Consider the following 15,345-nt stretch of genomic DNA (forward strand, 5'->3'; position numbering starts at 1 on the left):
CAAGCAAATTTAAGGGGGACGCATAGCCCATTTTGAGGGGGGACGCCCAGGCGTCCCCCTTTTGGGGAGTCACGTCCCCCACACTGGGGAAACGTCCCCCTTTGCGTCTCCCCACGTCTCCCTAAAAGGGGGACGTGGGGAAACGTTTCCCCAGACGTCCCCCCGTCCCGGGTGCATGGGGTGTGAGGTGTGCGTGCACCCGATCGTGGGGTACGCGTCCCCGTGGAACACTGTAACAAATTACTAAGTCTCCAACATGTGGATGACTAGTAAATATTATTTTCTAGAGGGAGTCAAACTAGTTGTTAGCTAGTCGTTATCTAGACATTAGAAAAAGTTTTATAAAAGGCTAGCCTCCCCTCTAGTGAAATCATTGACTATGAGATCATTTTACGTTATGTGATAGGAACCTATTTTGCAAAATACTCTCTCCTTTGTATTGGATTGATTCTTCTATACTTTCTTTTCGTAGCTTTAGCCTATAATTTATGCGCAATAAACTAACTTGTAGGTATAGGTTGGCTATCACAAAATTGTTGCAGTGATTCATTTAGGGACAAACGATCATGTGGAAGGGGAGATTCTCATCTCACCCTAAGCTACCATCAAGACAATGTTATTGAAATTGAACCAGAAAACCCTCTAGATCGAGAACTGGCAAAAAAATTGGACTAAAAAACTGGTCGACCGAAAACGCATAAAAGATTCAAATTTTAAAGAAAAACATATGTATTCTTGTGCATCCATATGAATCCAAACCATTTATACACAAATAAGCGAAAGTTCTCATTTATATAGCATGTAAGGGTGTGCATAACCAAAATAACACTGAGTGCAATCCATCTATGAATTGAAAATACATAAACAAACAGGCCCTAGATGGTCCTTAGCATCCAAAAAAAATCATGTTACAACAAATACCTACATATCATCAAAATCATTGCCTATATTGGGATCTTCGTCTCAGTATCACCCTCTCAGTGTTAAAATAAGATAGAAAAAACTTAGCATATCCAGTCAAGATTTTGTTTGAGTGATGGGTACATCTTTAGTAGGGTTATGATAGAGGAGTTCAACAATCAATGCCACTTAACATCAAGGTACATAGAGGGATTGGCGCTTTTGGTTAAATACAAGTTCCATACCCTCGCACATGACAAAATCCACGGGAAACGTTGCAATCCCCCAAATTTTGAAATCCTAAAAATTGTTAAGTCTGCTGGATTTTGAGTGAGATCTAAAATTCTACTTTCTCCATATGAATTCTAATGAGGTCGGAACCACTTTCAAACATCCTTAGTCATTTCATGGTAATGTTAAATTTTAAGTAAAATGATGAAAATGAAAGATGAAAGAGAATGTCACTCTTACTTAAAGAATTTAACACTATTATGAATTGCATATTAATAGTAGGGCCATAGGTTGATTATTAGGCTGCCCCATTAAAAAAATTATGTTTTTTTTTGTTAAATTGTGTTTCGAATGCCTTTGGTCACATTGTACACAACCGACCGGTTCAGTGAAAGAAGGTCAGTTCGGTACCAAACTGGCCGGTTTGATCATAGAATCGGTTAGTTCGGTACTCAACCGACCTTTTCCTGTTCCAGACCTTGAATTAGACTAGTTTAACCCCCAAACCGGTCAGACTGACTGGTTCCTACGTTTTCGATAACATTGCATCAAGAAGACAGAATCTAAGTGTTGGACAAGCCCTCCAGGGAGAATCTTCAACCAGATTTTCGGGATATTGGTAGCACTGTTTCTGTAGCAATTGGGACATCTTGAAGGAGTAGATCCTCTTAGTGGGATCAGATTTATTGCAGGTTATTCTAGATTGGTTTGAGTGGGATAGTTTGACCCCCAACTCTTCATTTACTCCTAGTTTTCAAGGGAAAGCTAACAAAAAGAGGGTTGTGATTGCAATCCAACAAAGCCGTAGGAAAAAAGAAATGTAAAACCTTACTTCTTAACCATCTATATATAAAAATTGCAAAAGGGTTTCCTTAGCTTTTTATTTTACTTGTTTGCTAGACATTTCATGTCCTTCTAGCTAGTAAACCCTTGGAGAAAGGTGCATACTTTAGATCTTAGCCACAAGAATAGATATATCTAATCCTTTGAGCTTTATTTATCATATTTTACACAGGTATATCTAGTGTTTTCTGTGCAGACCTGTAGATGTATGTCGCTGTTATAAATTTCAGATTGCAGGTTTTCACCAAAAAGTTAAGTATTTCATTTTTCCTTGTATTTGCTCAGGTTTGTTCTAATTATTTTTATTATTACATCTATAGCTTAAAATAAATTATTTCAGTTTTTAAAAGTTCTATCTAGTAGTTAAAATACTTTTTAGGGTAAATACCCAAGGGGTTTTGACCCCAAGACTTGCAAACTTGAATTTCCAGCTTGCTGGAAATTTGATTCTAGCACAGGTTCAAGGCTTGAAGGTGGCCTAAATTGACCATCGTTTAGTTTTTTAGCCTTTCCACCCCTATATCTAAGCTCTAGAAGTGCTCTGGTACTTTTGGGTGGCTTGTTGAAGAGTTTCACTTGTTGTTTTTTGCGTTTTCTGCAAAAATTACAGCCCTATTAAAAGAGGGTAGCAAGGAATTTCATAAAGGAATCCCCTTAACCAATTTTTAAATTTCAGAAATATTCATATATTTGGTTGGAATATTTTCTATAGATCAAAATTGACTACCTACTTGGTATATTTAACACAATTTTGTGTCTTTCGTGTTAGATTTTTGGTATATATGGTTGGAATTTTTTACCGAATCCAACACCTGGTATTTGGTTGCCAACAATTATTAATTGAACAAATACACAACCAGGTTCCTAACACAAAAAAAGATAGCAGAAGCAAAAACTCAATTTGAATCACATACACATAAACAAATTTCTGCCCAATCAATAGTTGTTCATTAATAAATTAATCACAAAACTTACTGGGGCTCTCGTTCTGGGATAATGGCCTAACTGAGAAGATACAGATTACAAAACGGAACTAGTGAAAGCATTGTATAGCTTGAAGCAACTCCCTCGAACATGATATGAAAAGTTTGATTAATATCTCAGATACACCAGTTTTAAAAGAAGTAATTCACGTTTCAATTTCCAATATCGATATTAAATCAAATGTTGGTAGTTTATGTTGATGACTTGAGAATCACAGGTAACAGTGCAAGTTTGATTGATGAAGAAAATGGTAAAACTTTGTAAAGTTTTATTATGTTATTGTTAAGGAACAAAAGTTTGGCAGTGAAAAGACAAAAATATCTGTATCACAAGAAAAGTAATGTATCAGAGTTGTTTAACATGTTCAAAATGGAAAATTACGATCCCAGAAGACACCAATGGAGATATAAATGAAGGTTTCTAAAATGATAAATCAGAATTTGTGAATGAAACAATGCACTGTAGACTTTTAGGGAATTTGATTTATCTTACAACGACCATACCGGATATAAAATTTTCTGGTTGGTATGTTGTCATCCCAGGATGGTGCATTCAAATGCAACAAAGAGTGTGCTGAGATATATCAAAGGTACTTTGCATTTTGGAATTTCTTTTGATAAAAATGAAATTCCAGGTTTAGCAGATATCCAGATGCAGATTGGGCAGGAGTCTTACAAACTTTAAAGGCATTCACAGTGTAACATCTTTTTGTTGGGTTTGCTAGCATGTGTGTGACTTGTGGGACTAGCCTATGGTCAAAGAAACCGTGATCCAGGGGCATCTAAGCCATGAAAATCACCTGGGAATTGTGCCCAGCCTGGGCCAAACTAACCGTTGATGTGGCTGGATTTTTTTGTCTCCTCCCGACTACCACGAGTTTCAAGCCTCAGCCATCTTACAGAATGAAACCCTTAAAAATTAATCAAGCTAATGGGAGTTGATTGGTGTGACAACTTTCATTGGCACTAACAGATGTATAGAAATTTTTAGTAACTATAGTAGTAAGTACCATGCCATTATTCTTGCTTTCATCCAATGCATGGGGTACTATTTCAATTTCTTTTTTGATATTTTTATGTTGTACTCTCTTTTCTGCCTTACAATAACCTAGCAGATCTTATTAAAATTGTGATGTTTTTATTTAGATGTTGCTGCTACAAATAAGCAAAAGATGAATAATATTTGGGTGTTATGTGATCCATATTCTGACTTTGTTTTATTTTATCAAGGTGTATGAACGAATCAAGGCTCCTTTGCTCACTCTGGTGAGTTCAGGAAGCCCAGAACAGTCATATGCAGTCTTGAGCCATCTACATCTGTTGGTGACACGTGCTCCAATACTGTTTTCATCAGATTATAAGCATTTTTATTGTCGCTACAGTGACCCTTCATATGTGAAGAAATTGAAGCTTGAGATGCTTACGGCCGTGGCAAATGAGAGTAATACATATGATATTGGTAACGACTAAACTGTTGTAACCAGAATTGTAGCTTCAAGTTTACTTAAACACTCTACAGTGATTATTTTTTATGTTCTTTTTCTTTAATTGTGGGGCTGCTCTAAATTGTTTGGTTGATTGTTAGTGACGGAGCTCAGTGAATATGCTGCAAATGTTGATGTGGCCATTGCAAGAGAGTCTGTCCGAGCAGTTGGAAAAATTGCATTGCAGCAGTATGATGTCAATGCCATTGTTGACCGCCTTCTTCAGTTCCTAGAGATGGAAAAGGATTATGTCACTGCAGAAACTCTGGTCGGTATACAGCATTATGATTTGTTCAATTCAGTATTGTATGTGCATAACACTGTTATGTTTGTTGCACACAGAAGATATTTGAAATATTTTGTAAAATTCAAGTACTTTGATAGCTCTCCTGAGGATAGCCTGTGTGGTAATTTAAAAGTGGTTTCATTTCAAATCATTTTTGAATTCTTGTTTGACCTTAAATGTAGGTTCTCGTGAAAGACCTTCTAAGGAAGTATCCGCAGTGGAGTCATGACTGTATTGCAGTTGTTGGGAACGTTAGTAGCAGAAATGTTCCAGAACCTAAGGCTAAAGCTGCACTGGTTTGGATGTTGGGAGAATATTCCCAGGATATGCTTGATGCCCCTTATGTTCTTGAAAGTCTAATTGACAGCTGGGATGAAGAAGACTCAGCAGAGGTATTAAGAAGCGTCAGCACTAAGCTGCAAACTACATGTATTTTTGGTCAAACCGTCTCTCTCTTGCTTCTTTCTTATTTATTTTAGCATCTTCTAGTTTTTTTATTTTTAATAATAAAATTCTGATTTTAGTGTTTGCATTTTTTGAGAAATGTATCATAGATTACTTCATGGAAAAAAGAGTTACAACCTGGAAGAAAGAGTTACAACAATCTAACAGCAGGAATACAAAGAAATTCTCTTGCCATATAATTAGGAAACATTAAAATTTGAGCCTGGGCTGGGCTTGACCCCAATAAGGAGGGATTCAACATCTCTATATAAAAAAACCGGATATGGCTTTTACAAGCAAATCCAGTTTTTGCTCAAAATGACTCAATTCCCCTATGCTAAGAGAGGATGGTTCCTCATGAAAAGGAGACTTAGATGTGGATTTCTACAGAAATTCAATCGCAGACAACTGAACTGCATGCCATTAAAATTGGTGGCTGTCCCTAATCATCTAACTGTTTCCAAGGAGGCTGCCTTTCCAAGAAAGAAAGTAAGTAAAAGTTATATTCAGCTTGAAGCCATGCGCAAAAAGCCTTGGCAGAGGAAAATCTCTAGAAGAAATACTAAATAGTTTCATCTCTACCACCAAGTTTGCAAGCAGTGTTTGTAAAACCAATTTTTTAAATCCTGTTCTTGACAGCCAAACCTTGATGGAGCATTATCCATCCAAATACTTGTGCTTGAAGGAGGATTGAGCATCATTCCCATTACATTGCCACCTCCTTAGTCATTGTGCCTCAGGATCCCTCACTCCACCTTTTAGCATGAAACAAGGTTGTAGGTATGCCTTTCAAGGTGCTTTGCTACATAGTCGTAGAAGGGCTTTCCACTATTCCATTTCCATTCTCTCAGGATTAGTCCTGACCCTTGGAGTTGCATTTTGAAAAAATAGTTGTCAAGGATCATTTTACTGTGTTCTCATAAGCAGGTTTGTATGCTTTATTAATCTTTTGAGCTTGGTTAGGAGCACAGCAAGTGAGGGTTTCTGATATGGTTTGAGGTTTGCGACCATGTGCCCTTTCCTTGTATTAAATGTTGATTTTTCCTCAGCACTTCAGAATAAGGTCTATGTCTAAAACACGAACACAAACACACTGAAATACCACAACTCCTTGCATTTTGCACAGTGGAAATGTAACAACATTGAACCAATAAAGTACACAATATTTTGCAGACCCAAAACTTGTTTATCTTACAACTTTAATACAACAAACATAGGGCTCCCATACCAGTGATCATGGCCCTTACAATTAGCCCTGATACAAGGAAAACTAGGGTTTGAGATCAACACCTTATGACTCTCAATCTGCCCAAGAACAAGAACAACTTGACTTGCTGAAGAAGTGCTTACACTAGCCCTTTCAGTCCACTTGTCTTGACCACCTGGCAGGTCCTTTGCCACCTCTACTAACGGAGAATACTGTTGCTCCAATGCCTCTGCCTTCTGTTGCTCACAAGAGTTCTGCTCCTCCAAAACCCTTGCACACTTCAGCTCCAATAAACCGCCTTCTAACAGTAACAATGCTCCTCCAAGGCACTGTTCATAGGCTCCAAAAGTCTGTAACACACAGTCCCTTTGCTTGTTCCAAGGTGACTGTACATAAGCTACAAAACAAGTTCTGCTCACAGTGATTTGTCTCCTACAATATCACTGTTCATTAGGCCAATATACATCAATACTCACAGCCATATTGCTTCATCAAGATGACTATATGTAGGGCACAAAAACACGCTGGCCAAACCCTTCTTGTTGGACAGATCTCAATACATTATCAATTCTGCAATCATCAACTTAGAAAACAATGCCTCATACCTTCTTCAATGCCTCTGCTCAGTCATGAAGATTCTCGACCCTGTGAACCTATGTGTCTGAGGTTTCTCGGCCTAGTTATAGACTCCTGTGGCCACCTCAGGCTCTGCTTACTTCTGCAGCCACCTCAGTCTTGCATCTCTGCGGTCACCTCACTTACTGAGTTTTTAAACACCTGCGCATACCTTGATGAAGCTCGGCCCTTACTCCAGCATCACCACAAGCCTCACAGCCTCACTGTGCAACAAATTTAAGGGTCTCGACCCTCTTCAATGCAACAGAAAACAACTCGGCCTTTACACAGAGATAATCCACCGATTTATGCCCAGAACCATATCCAAAACAAGCACGACCAGCCCTCCAAACCTCGGCCTGCACTAGAACACAAGACATAATATATTTGTCCTTCTTCTTTCACTCCAGCTCGACTCTTGAGGATCTATGGTCTTCTTAGGCTCTTGTCTTCACATAAGACAAGTTGTCCTTGATGTCAAATGAACTCAACTTTATCTCTACTTATAGTGTTCTTAGTGGAGTGATATTTCCACCAAGGGTCATGTCTTTTAGCCCAAGCCGACTTGAGCCTACATGCTCAAACGCCATCAACATTAGAAATAAAATTCTTCTCATTGACTTAAACCCTCTCCATTGTAGCCTTAGGTGCCCTTTAGCTCATCAAAGGTGCCCCTTATGCAACCAATGAATAAACAATAATTTTTCTCTTGGGTCATCAGCCCACAACTTTGGGTCCAAAGTGTTGAAAATGTAACTAGTGTCAGTCTTCATAATGAAATTCAAATTTCCTATTGATGTAATTATTATATTCATTTATTATGATCATTATCGTTATTTCTATTTCTAGTCAAAGCATGTTCTTCATGCTTATAAGGTTTATTGAGTAAAATAAAATTTATTTTGAATCAAACAAATGTAATTGAGTCGAAGTCCCATTTGGACTTCTTGTAAGAAAAAGAAAAAGATACTTTTCTTGAGTCAAAAAGAGTCAAAATGTTCTCCACAGACCAAGTCGGCTCTCTTGGACAAGCCAGCCTAGAAGAAGCAGCTATTCAACCTCCTAAATGTGTATATATAGTAAGCAATTAGATCACTTTGGCAACCAATCACACACTCATCTATCTAGATCAAAATCTGTGCAAGAAAAAGAAGAAAAACAACAAAAATCAAAGAAGAGAGAATTTTATGTTTTTTGCCCTATTTCTGCTCACACGTGCGAAGGTTCTGGGGTTACTCTGAAAAATTACAGGTACGAATTATGAGATTTGACCAGATTTGACTAAGTTTGACCAACTTTGACTTTGACTTGGTTGAAGAAGGTTTTGAAGGAGGGCTGACTTGGGTCTTGTGGTAGTCTTGGTCTTGGTTTTTGGGTCTTGGATATCTCACTTTGTTCTGATTCTATAAGAAGATTTGTTTGGGTTTTCCCTTTTGTGGGGTTTTTCCCTTGGCTTGGAGCCTACATCTTTGTGCTCTGTCTCTTGTGATCTTCATGTATTGTATATTTTGGTAATTGCTTGATGAAGAAGACATAATAAAAGAAATAAAAGCGAACAAACATTCACAAGTAATTATCAAGTAAGAGGAATCAACCCTAATCTACTAGCATATTGATTTCTCAAAACAAGGCTCACCACTTGGGTACATTGCCCACAAAACACATTTTTCGTGGGTCAACTCCTCACAAACCCAATATCCTAGAGGTTGTGGGAGTACCTCCCAAGCTACACTTTTCAACATTAAATCCTATCATATCACCTTGATTGCTCATCCCGTTTGCCTTGAAAGGCCATGACTTCATTGCAAGGCTATGAGGGAGCCCCATATGGTTGAACATGTATAAACTTAATAGTACGACAAACCAGAGCCTCCCACCAATGAATCAATTCATAAACCCACATTGGCTGAGGAGAGTGTCCAAACTCTATGAACTAGAGCATGGAAATGAACTAACTCCAAATGTGAAACATTCAACTTGAAGAATGAAGGAGGAGGCAAGTTAATAACATGATCCAAGGAAATCACGTTTTAAATCTGAAGGTGATACAAGCTTGTTAAATCCTTGAATGCATTAATAGGGCCAAGTATGTGAAAAAAAAGACATATCCTCTTAGTGTCCATAGAATTGGTTGAATTAAGCTCGCACTTGATCATGCCCCTCTCTATACTTGGTCCAAGTGAACCACCTATAATAGTTGAGCCCCTTTTGCTTCTAGGTGGGGTCAAAAATCTAGGGTGAGTCTTTGCACTAATACTATGCCTGCTCCTTTGCTCCACTAATCACTATACTTGAGCCACCACCTCTATCTCCCACCCACTCCACCATATTAAGATCTCCACCAACAATCCACTTCATAATCCCGATATAGGAATCCATCCAATCCTATAGTCTAACATAGTCCACACTGACATTAGGAGTGTAGGTCGTGCATAATCCAATCAACTGGTCCTAGATCAAAAGAGTAACCCAAATAGACTATTCGTCTCTATTTCAGTGAGAAAAATTCTGTAAATAGGATGAAAAGGCAGCCACCACCACCACACAAACCCTTTGATGAGCCTTAAAAGAATTATTTTGGACATTATGAATAAGAACTTCACCAAAAAGTTTAGTAAACTTGTCAATAGGAGGGCACATATTGACAAGTAAGGTTGGGAATTCTTGCCAAAATGGGTAGTTGGCTTGATTACTATCTTTTGGGTTAAAATCTACCCTCCAAGATTGCATAGAAGCAAGGGGTACAACAATATTCCAAGTACCAAACTATAAAACTTGATGTGCAATAACATTTGAGTTGAATAAGAAGCAAACATATTTTGAACCCAAACCTTAGTAGAAATTCAAGGATCCTTGTTCTCATTGGTCTCTTTGTTCATTAGGCGCCATCAACTAAGTGTTGATTTTTGTAATTATGGCCGGTCTTCATAATGAATATTTGAGTCCTTAATATATTTGTAAGCATGTTCTTCATGTTAGAAACAAAAAGGAAATTTTAAAAGACACGTTTCTCATGTCGATCACGAAAAATAAAATTTGAATTTTTGGAAAAAGAATTTTTGGCTCCAAAAGATGTCATGTCGACCCTTCAAATGTTTAGGTCAACCCTAGTGTAAGACGCTGCCATTTAGACCAAGTCTATATAAATGAAGCATTTGACCTCCCTCGTGTTGCGCACATTTTGTCAAAGTTCCAAGGAAGCAATTGTGCCAATTTTTTTTCAAAGATCAAGGTCATCAACCAACAACTTTTTGAGTAATTATAAACCCATTCTGCAAATTTGTAATGTAAATGATGCTAGTAAGACCGTGTATTTATGTAAAAACCTAGGTAAGCCTATTATTTTGGTGGTGAATTTTATCCTAGGAGGTTTTTCGTCTCACTGATTATCTGTGTTTCTAAACACGGATGATCGATGAAGTTTTTCTCTTCAGGCTCACCCCAAAGCTAGGGTGGAATTTATCATCAAAGTCTTAGGTGAGTCCTAGTGTTCTAGTCGAGTCTTTTGTAAAAGTGATTTGAGAATAATTTAAGCTAATTGGCTAAATTATTTTATTACAAGTCACTTGGTCTACTAGATCATATTGTGTTGCAGAATTGGGTAAGTTATTTGAGGGTCTATAACGAACGGGTATTCCCCCTTTGAGGGTTGAATTATTGTAAAATCTTATATAAAAAATATTTTAGTGCATGGTCCCTCATACTTAAGCACCATGGCTAAAATATGTGAGGGCGGAAAAATAATTAATCCCCTCAGGTGTCGATAAATAATTTTTTCTGGCAAAAATAAAATTGAGTCCTAAGACAAAAAATTAATTAGTTAGAGTAAAAAATTAAGATGTTAGAGAAATTAAATTCTCCAAGTGGAAAAATTCGTGGGTCTTAAAGAATTCAATCTGATATATAATTAGGATGAAAATCTGATATATTGATATAACAATGACATAATCATCATAATACAAGCCTAAAGAACCCACACATTAAGCTAATAACTCATACAAGACATCAAAATAAATTACAAGAGTTTGATCTATCTATTTTATTGTTTTATAATTTATCATTATGTTGTCTGCCATATAATTTTCAAGGCCTGATTTGAAATTCAAGAGGTCTGTTCTGAAAGTTTCAGGTCTGATATAATTGTTACAACAATGTATTTAGAGCATAAACACACAAAATAAACCTAAATTCATTAACAAGTCACGTAAGACATGAATTTCGTGGTTAAATTGATTGCATATAAGTTATTTTTGAGGACTGTTGACCAATTTCCAGATCTGATATATTTCTTACAACCATTTATGCAGTCATATAAACTAAATAAGAATCATCAAAATTGACTGAAGATCATCTTAAAATCACTCAAATTGATTAGCTAATCGCTGGAGCTTAGTTGACATTAATATTAAAATTTTAGACACCTTGTTGGTTTATTAAACACTGAATCACTGATTTTTTGAGTTATTACAAATCTGATATATATCATTTTGAGGTCTGATCTGAGCATAATAAATCTGATCCATAGTGTCTAAGCAATCCTATAATCAAGTGAATATCATTGGAAGTTAAATGCATTGATTTTCTAGCTTATCTCTGGTATCTTGCATCATTTATTGAATACTGATATAAAATTGCAGACCTTTGAATACAAAGTTGCAGCGATAATAAATCACATATAAATCTCCAAAATTGGGTAAAGAAATTTTACAATTCATAATCATTCATGGTTGAAGTGATTTGGGCTTAATTTTAGTCATTGACATCTTTTACACTCTTGCATTCACACAAGTGCTTTAATCAAGTTGATAAGTGTTTAATTGGTTAATTGCTCTAACTGACATTGTGGATTAATGCTCTTAAATTCTCATTGCCATTACTGTCATTGAGTGGATTCATTGCTCATTGTTAAATTGGATATTGTCAAGGGTCTCTTTCTTTTTCAGACTTCATCAGAGTCTTCATATCTTTCTTGGAGATATCTTAGTCAGATCTCTTGGTTCTCGGATGTTGATTGCCTTTTCCATGGTTTCATATTCCACAATCTCTTCCTTCCTTTCTTTTACACATTTCATTCCTAGGAACTTCCAATCAGAGTTCCTTCAATTGATGTCAACTACCTCATATTACATATGAGGACATATTATGTTGATTTCATCTAGTGAATGTGTGACCCATGCATTCTTGCATCCTTTTAGAGGAGGAGATCCCTTTTCTTTTGATTATGTTCTCAAGATAGAACATTGATCCATGTTACTTGCAACCACATGACATGACTTTACAATATCGAATACAAGCATACATACCTCATTTTTCTTTGTGTCATCCCGACTTCCTTCAACAACTTCCTTGATTGAAGAGAGATTCAATTCCTTGATTTCACCTCTTATGTCAACATACCATCATCCTATGAATTCCACAAGTTTGGAATTCTTGATGAAACACTTGCTTCCCCTCTTGATCGGTGAACCTTTTGATGAATATTCCATCAGAGAATCTCGAGGATCTAGAGTATCCCTATTCATCAGATGTTTCCTTTTGACTGATGTATGTTGAGCTTTGTCTTGGATGACTTTTTCCTTTCCATAAGTGCCACTTATGTTTCCAATGAGGTTCCCAAGAGCTATATCCTTCATAGTTGATTGCCATAGATATGAATTTTATCCATCTTTCATGCTTCTTTATGATGATGTCCCGAGCTCTTGCTTTCAATGCTTGTGTGATGCCACGATGCATCCCATCATTTTTCTTAGTGAATCATGATAGCCTATCTTACAATAAAAGATTTAGGAACTTGAAAATAACTTAGGTGAGGAGGACTATCTCAGTCATAGTAAAGATCTCTTACTTCCTCTTTCTTGGACTTCTTCCATTCAACTTCCTCCACTTCTTCGATGATATGGGCTTCTTCTCTTCCCCCTTTTGATATCGTCTTTTTTGATCTTAGGACAATCTCTCTTGTAATGCCCATATTCTTGACACCCATATTATTGAATCTTAGCCATGTTTTCTTGAGAACTATGCTTCCCGAACTTCCCTTTCCTTTTAGTAAATGTTTGACTTTTTTCACGTGGTCCTTCATTACTTCTTGCCCTCAACCTGTCTTCTTCTATCTTGAATAGAAACTACAAGTTGTTGAATGTGATAACATTTTTCTCCTTACGGGCATTTGATACAGGGTTACCTTGTTCATCAGTTAATGCATTCAGAACAATAGAGACCATTTCTTTATCAGATATCATCTCTCTTAGATGTTGCAGTTGGGTTCTTATTTGAGATGCTTTTGAGAGATATGTAGATATCTCCTCATCCTTTGACACCTTCAATTTGAATAGATCAAATCTTAGTGATATGACCTTTCTTATCGCACCTTCAAAGAATAGTTCTACGAGCTTATCATGTATCTCTTTGATGTCTCCAACTCTGCTATATAGGGAATGAGGGGATATTTGACAGACTCCATAAGAATCTCTAGAGCCCTTAGATCCCTTTCCATGTATTCAAATAGTGCTTGTCCTTCGGATGGTTCAGAGACATTTCCATTGACATGATCAATGACTTCATTTTCTTCGAGGACTATGTCTATCCTCCTTTTCTATGCAAGGAAGTTCGATGACCCAACCAACTTATAGATTTCCTTGCAAAACGAAGTCATTTTACTAGATTAGATTATAGAAGAAAAGATACTTACCTGTCAAGTGAAGATGAAATCTTCAACTTGATCCCTTTGATGATGATGATGATCTTCTTCCAAATGAAATCCTTTCTTTGATAAAAAGAGATTACCCTTTTGATGATGACAATGCCTTTTGATCTAGCTTCCTTTGGATGAATAGTCTTCAAGATACTTCAACTTCAAAATGATTGAGAGCAGATCCCAGGAATGCTTCTTTGATTGAGTTAGGGTTTTTACTCTCTTTAAGATGATGATTTGATCTTGATCTTGAAGTTCTTCTCTTGGATGAATAAACTTCAAGTTACCTTGATTCATAGATCTCTTCAACTTGAGTAGATGTAGGGTCTTTGAGGTCTCTTGAGATGACTTGAGGATTCCAAGACTTCTTGTTGGTGTAGACTTTCTTTGATCTAGGGTTATGATGCTTCCTTTGTAGATCTTGACTTCAAGATGATCTTCGCTTTGATGCCTTCCTCGAGATTTAATTTTTGAGTCTCCCTTGATAAGATGCCCTTCCTTGACTTTGTCACCTTAGCTCTGATACCATGTTGAGAAATCTAGGGCATCAAGATTAAGTGATTTCTCTTCTATTGATAACTGCTTGTGAATGCTTTTTACTTCTTAGATTAGGATATTCTTTTACTTATGTTAGTATAGTGTTATTCTTCATCAAACAACTACCAATGCATAAACTATAAAGAGACAAGACACATAATATAGGCTATCCACTAGGGCCAAAGCCTCTCCCACTTGAGAGGAAAGCCTGAACAAATTCTTCTTCTTATAGAGACTCCAACTGACGAATACCAAGACCAAAACCCTTAACCTATTTGCCACTCCAAGACCAAGACACAAAGCTTCCTCTTCGTTCTTGAGTCAACGAAAGTCAAACTCCTTGTTCCTTCCTCCTTCATAGCTACCTCAACTTCCTTTTCTCTATTTCGGACGTATAATATCTTGGGCCTAATTCAAAAACTCTTGGCAAATGAGAATGATCAATTTTAGCTGTTGATTATCCTCGCTCTAGAAGGAGACTTCTTCTTGACACTTCAGCTTGAGACCTTCCTTGTTCTTCACCCAAAAATTGTCTTTGCAATGTGACTGTGGTAACTCGCTCTTCCTACAGTAGACAACAACAAATTCTCGCACGTGTGGAGTGTACCTAGCCCAAAACAGAGCCAAAAATAGCACCAAAGACTTCGCTCTTCTTTTCACTTTCTTTGCTGGTTATGAGGCTCCTTTTTAGTGATCCTCACACTTCTGCTTATTTTAGACCATGACCGAATTGTGTATCTCTGAAATGAGGCCAAGCTGCCTATTTATAGTTGTTGCCCATGATAATAAGCTGACATGACATGTATGTGACCAACATGTCCTTTGGTGAAGATCTTTTATTCTATCTTGAAGCCGACTTATAGGAGGTGTCTTTTCTTGGTCTTAGAGGGCCTTCATATACATTTAATGACTTATACAAAAATGTAACATGCCCAAGAAGGGTCCTTTATACATGACATTGACTCAAATTGACTTTTATGACTAGATGACAAAACCTAAAGGTTCATAATGGGAACCTTAACTAAAATAAAATTCCTTGATCATGAAACCCATGATTCAAGTATTTACAAAAATAAATTTATTTTCTTCTTTACATCAATTACATAAAATGACAATTACACGTC

At 36.9% G+C, this 15,345-nt stretch overlaps 1 protein-coding gene across 1 annotated transcript in view; it reads left to right on the forward strand.

The window, feature by feature from the left end:
* LOC149258727 (beta-adaptin-like protein A) overlaps positions 1 to 15,345 on the forward strand; it is a 312,511-nt gene that overhangs the window by 143,402 nt on the left and 153,764 nt on the right. Inside the window, exons 5-7 of the mRNA XM_089416040.1 lie at positions 4,188 to 4,416; positions 4,543 to 4,709; positions 4,910 to 5,119. Coding sequence (XP_089272166.1) covers positions 4,188 to 4,416; positions 4,543 to 4,709; positions 4,910 to 5,119 — 606 coding nt within the window. The remainder of the gene's footprint in view (positions 1 to 4,187; positions 4,417 to 4,542; positions 4,710 to 4,909; positions 5,120 to 15,345) is intronic.

This window comes from Pinus tabuliformis, chromosome 6, assembly GCF_031772625.1.
Source record: "Pinus tabuliformis cultivar Carrire ecotype Pingquan chromosome 6, CPIR1, whole genome shotgun sequence".
In the NCBI taxonomy this organism is placed as follows: Eukaryota; Viridiplantae; Streptophyta; class Pinopsida; order Pinales; family Pinaceae; genus Pinus; species Pinus tabuliformis.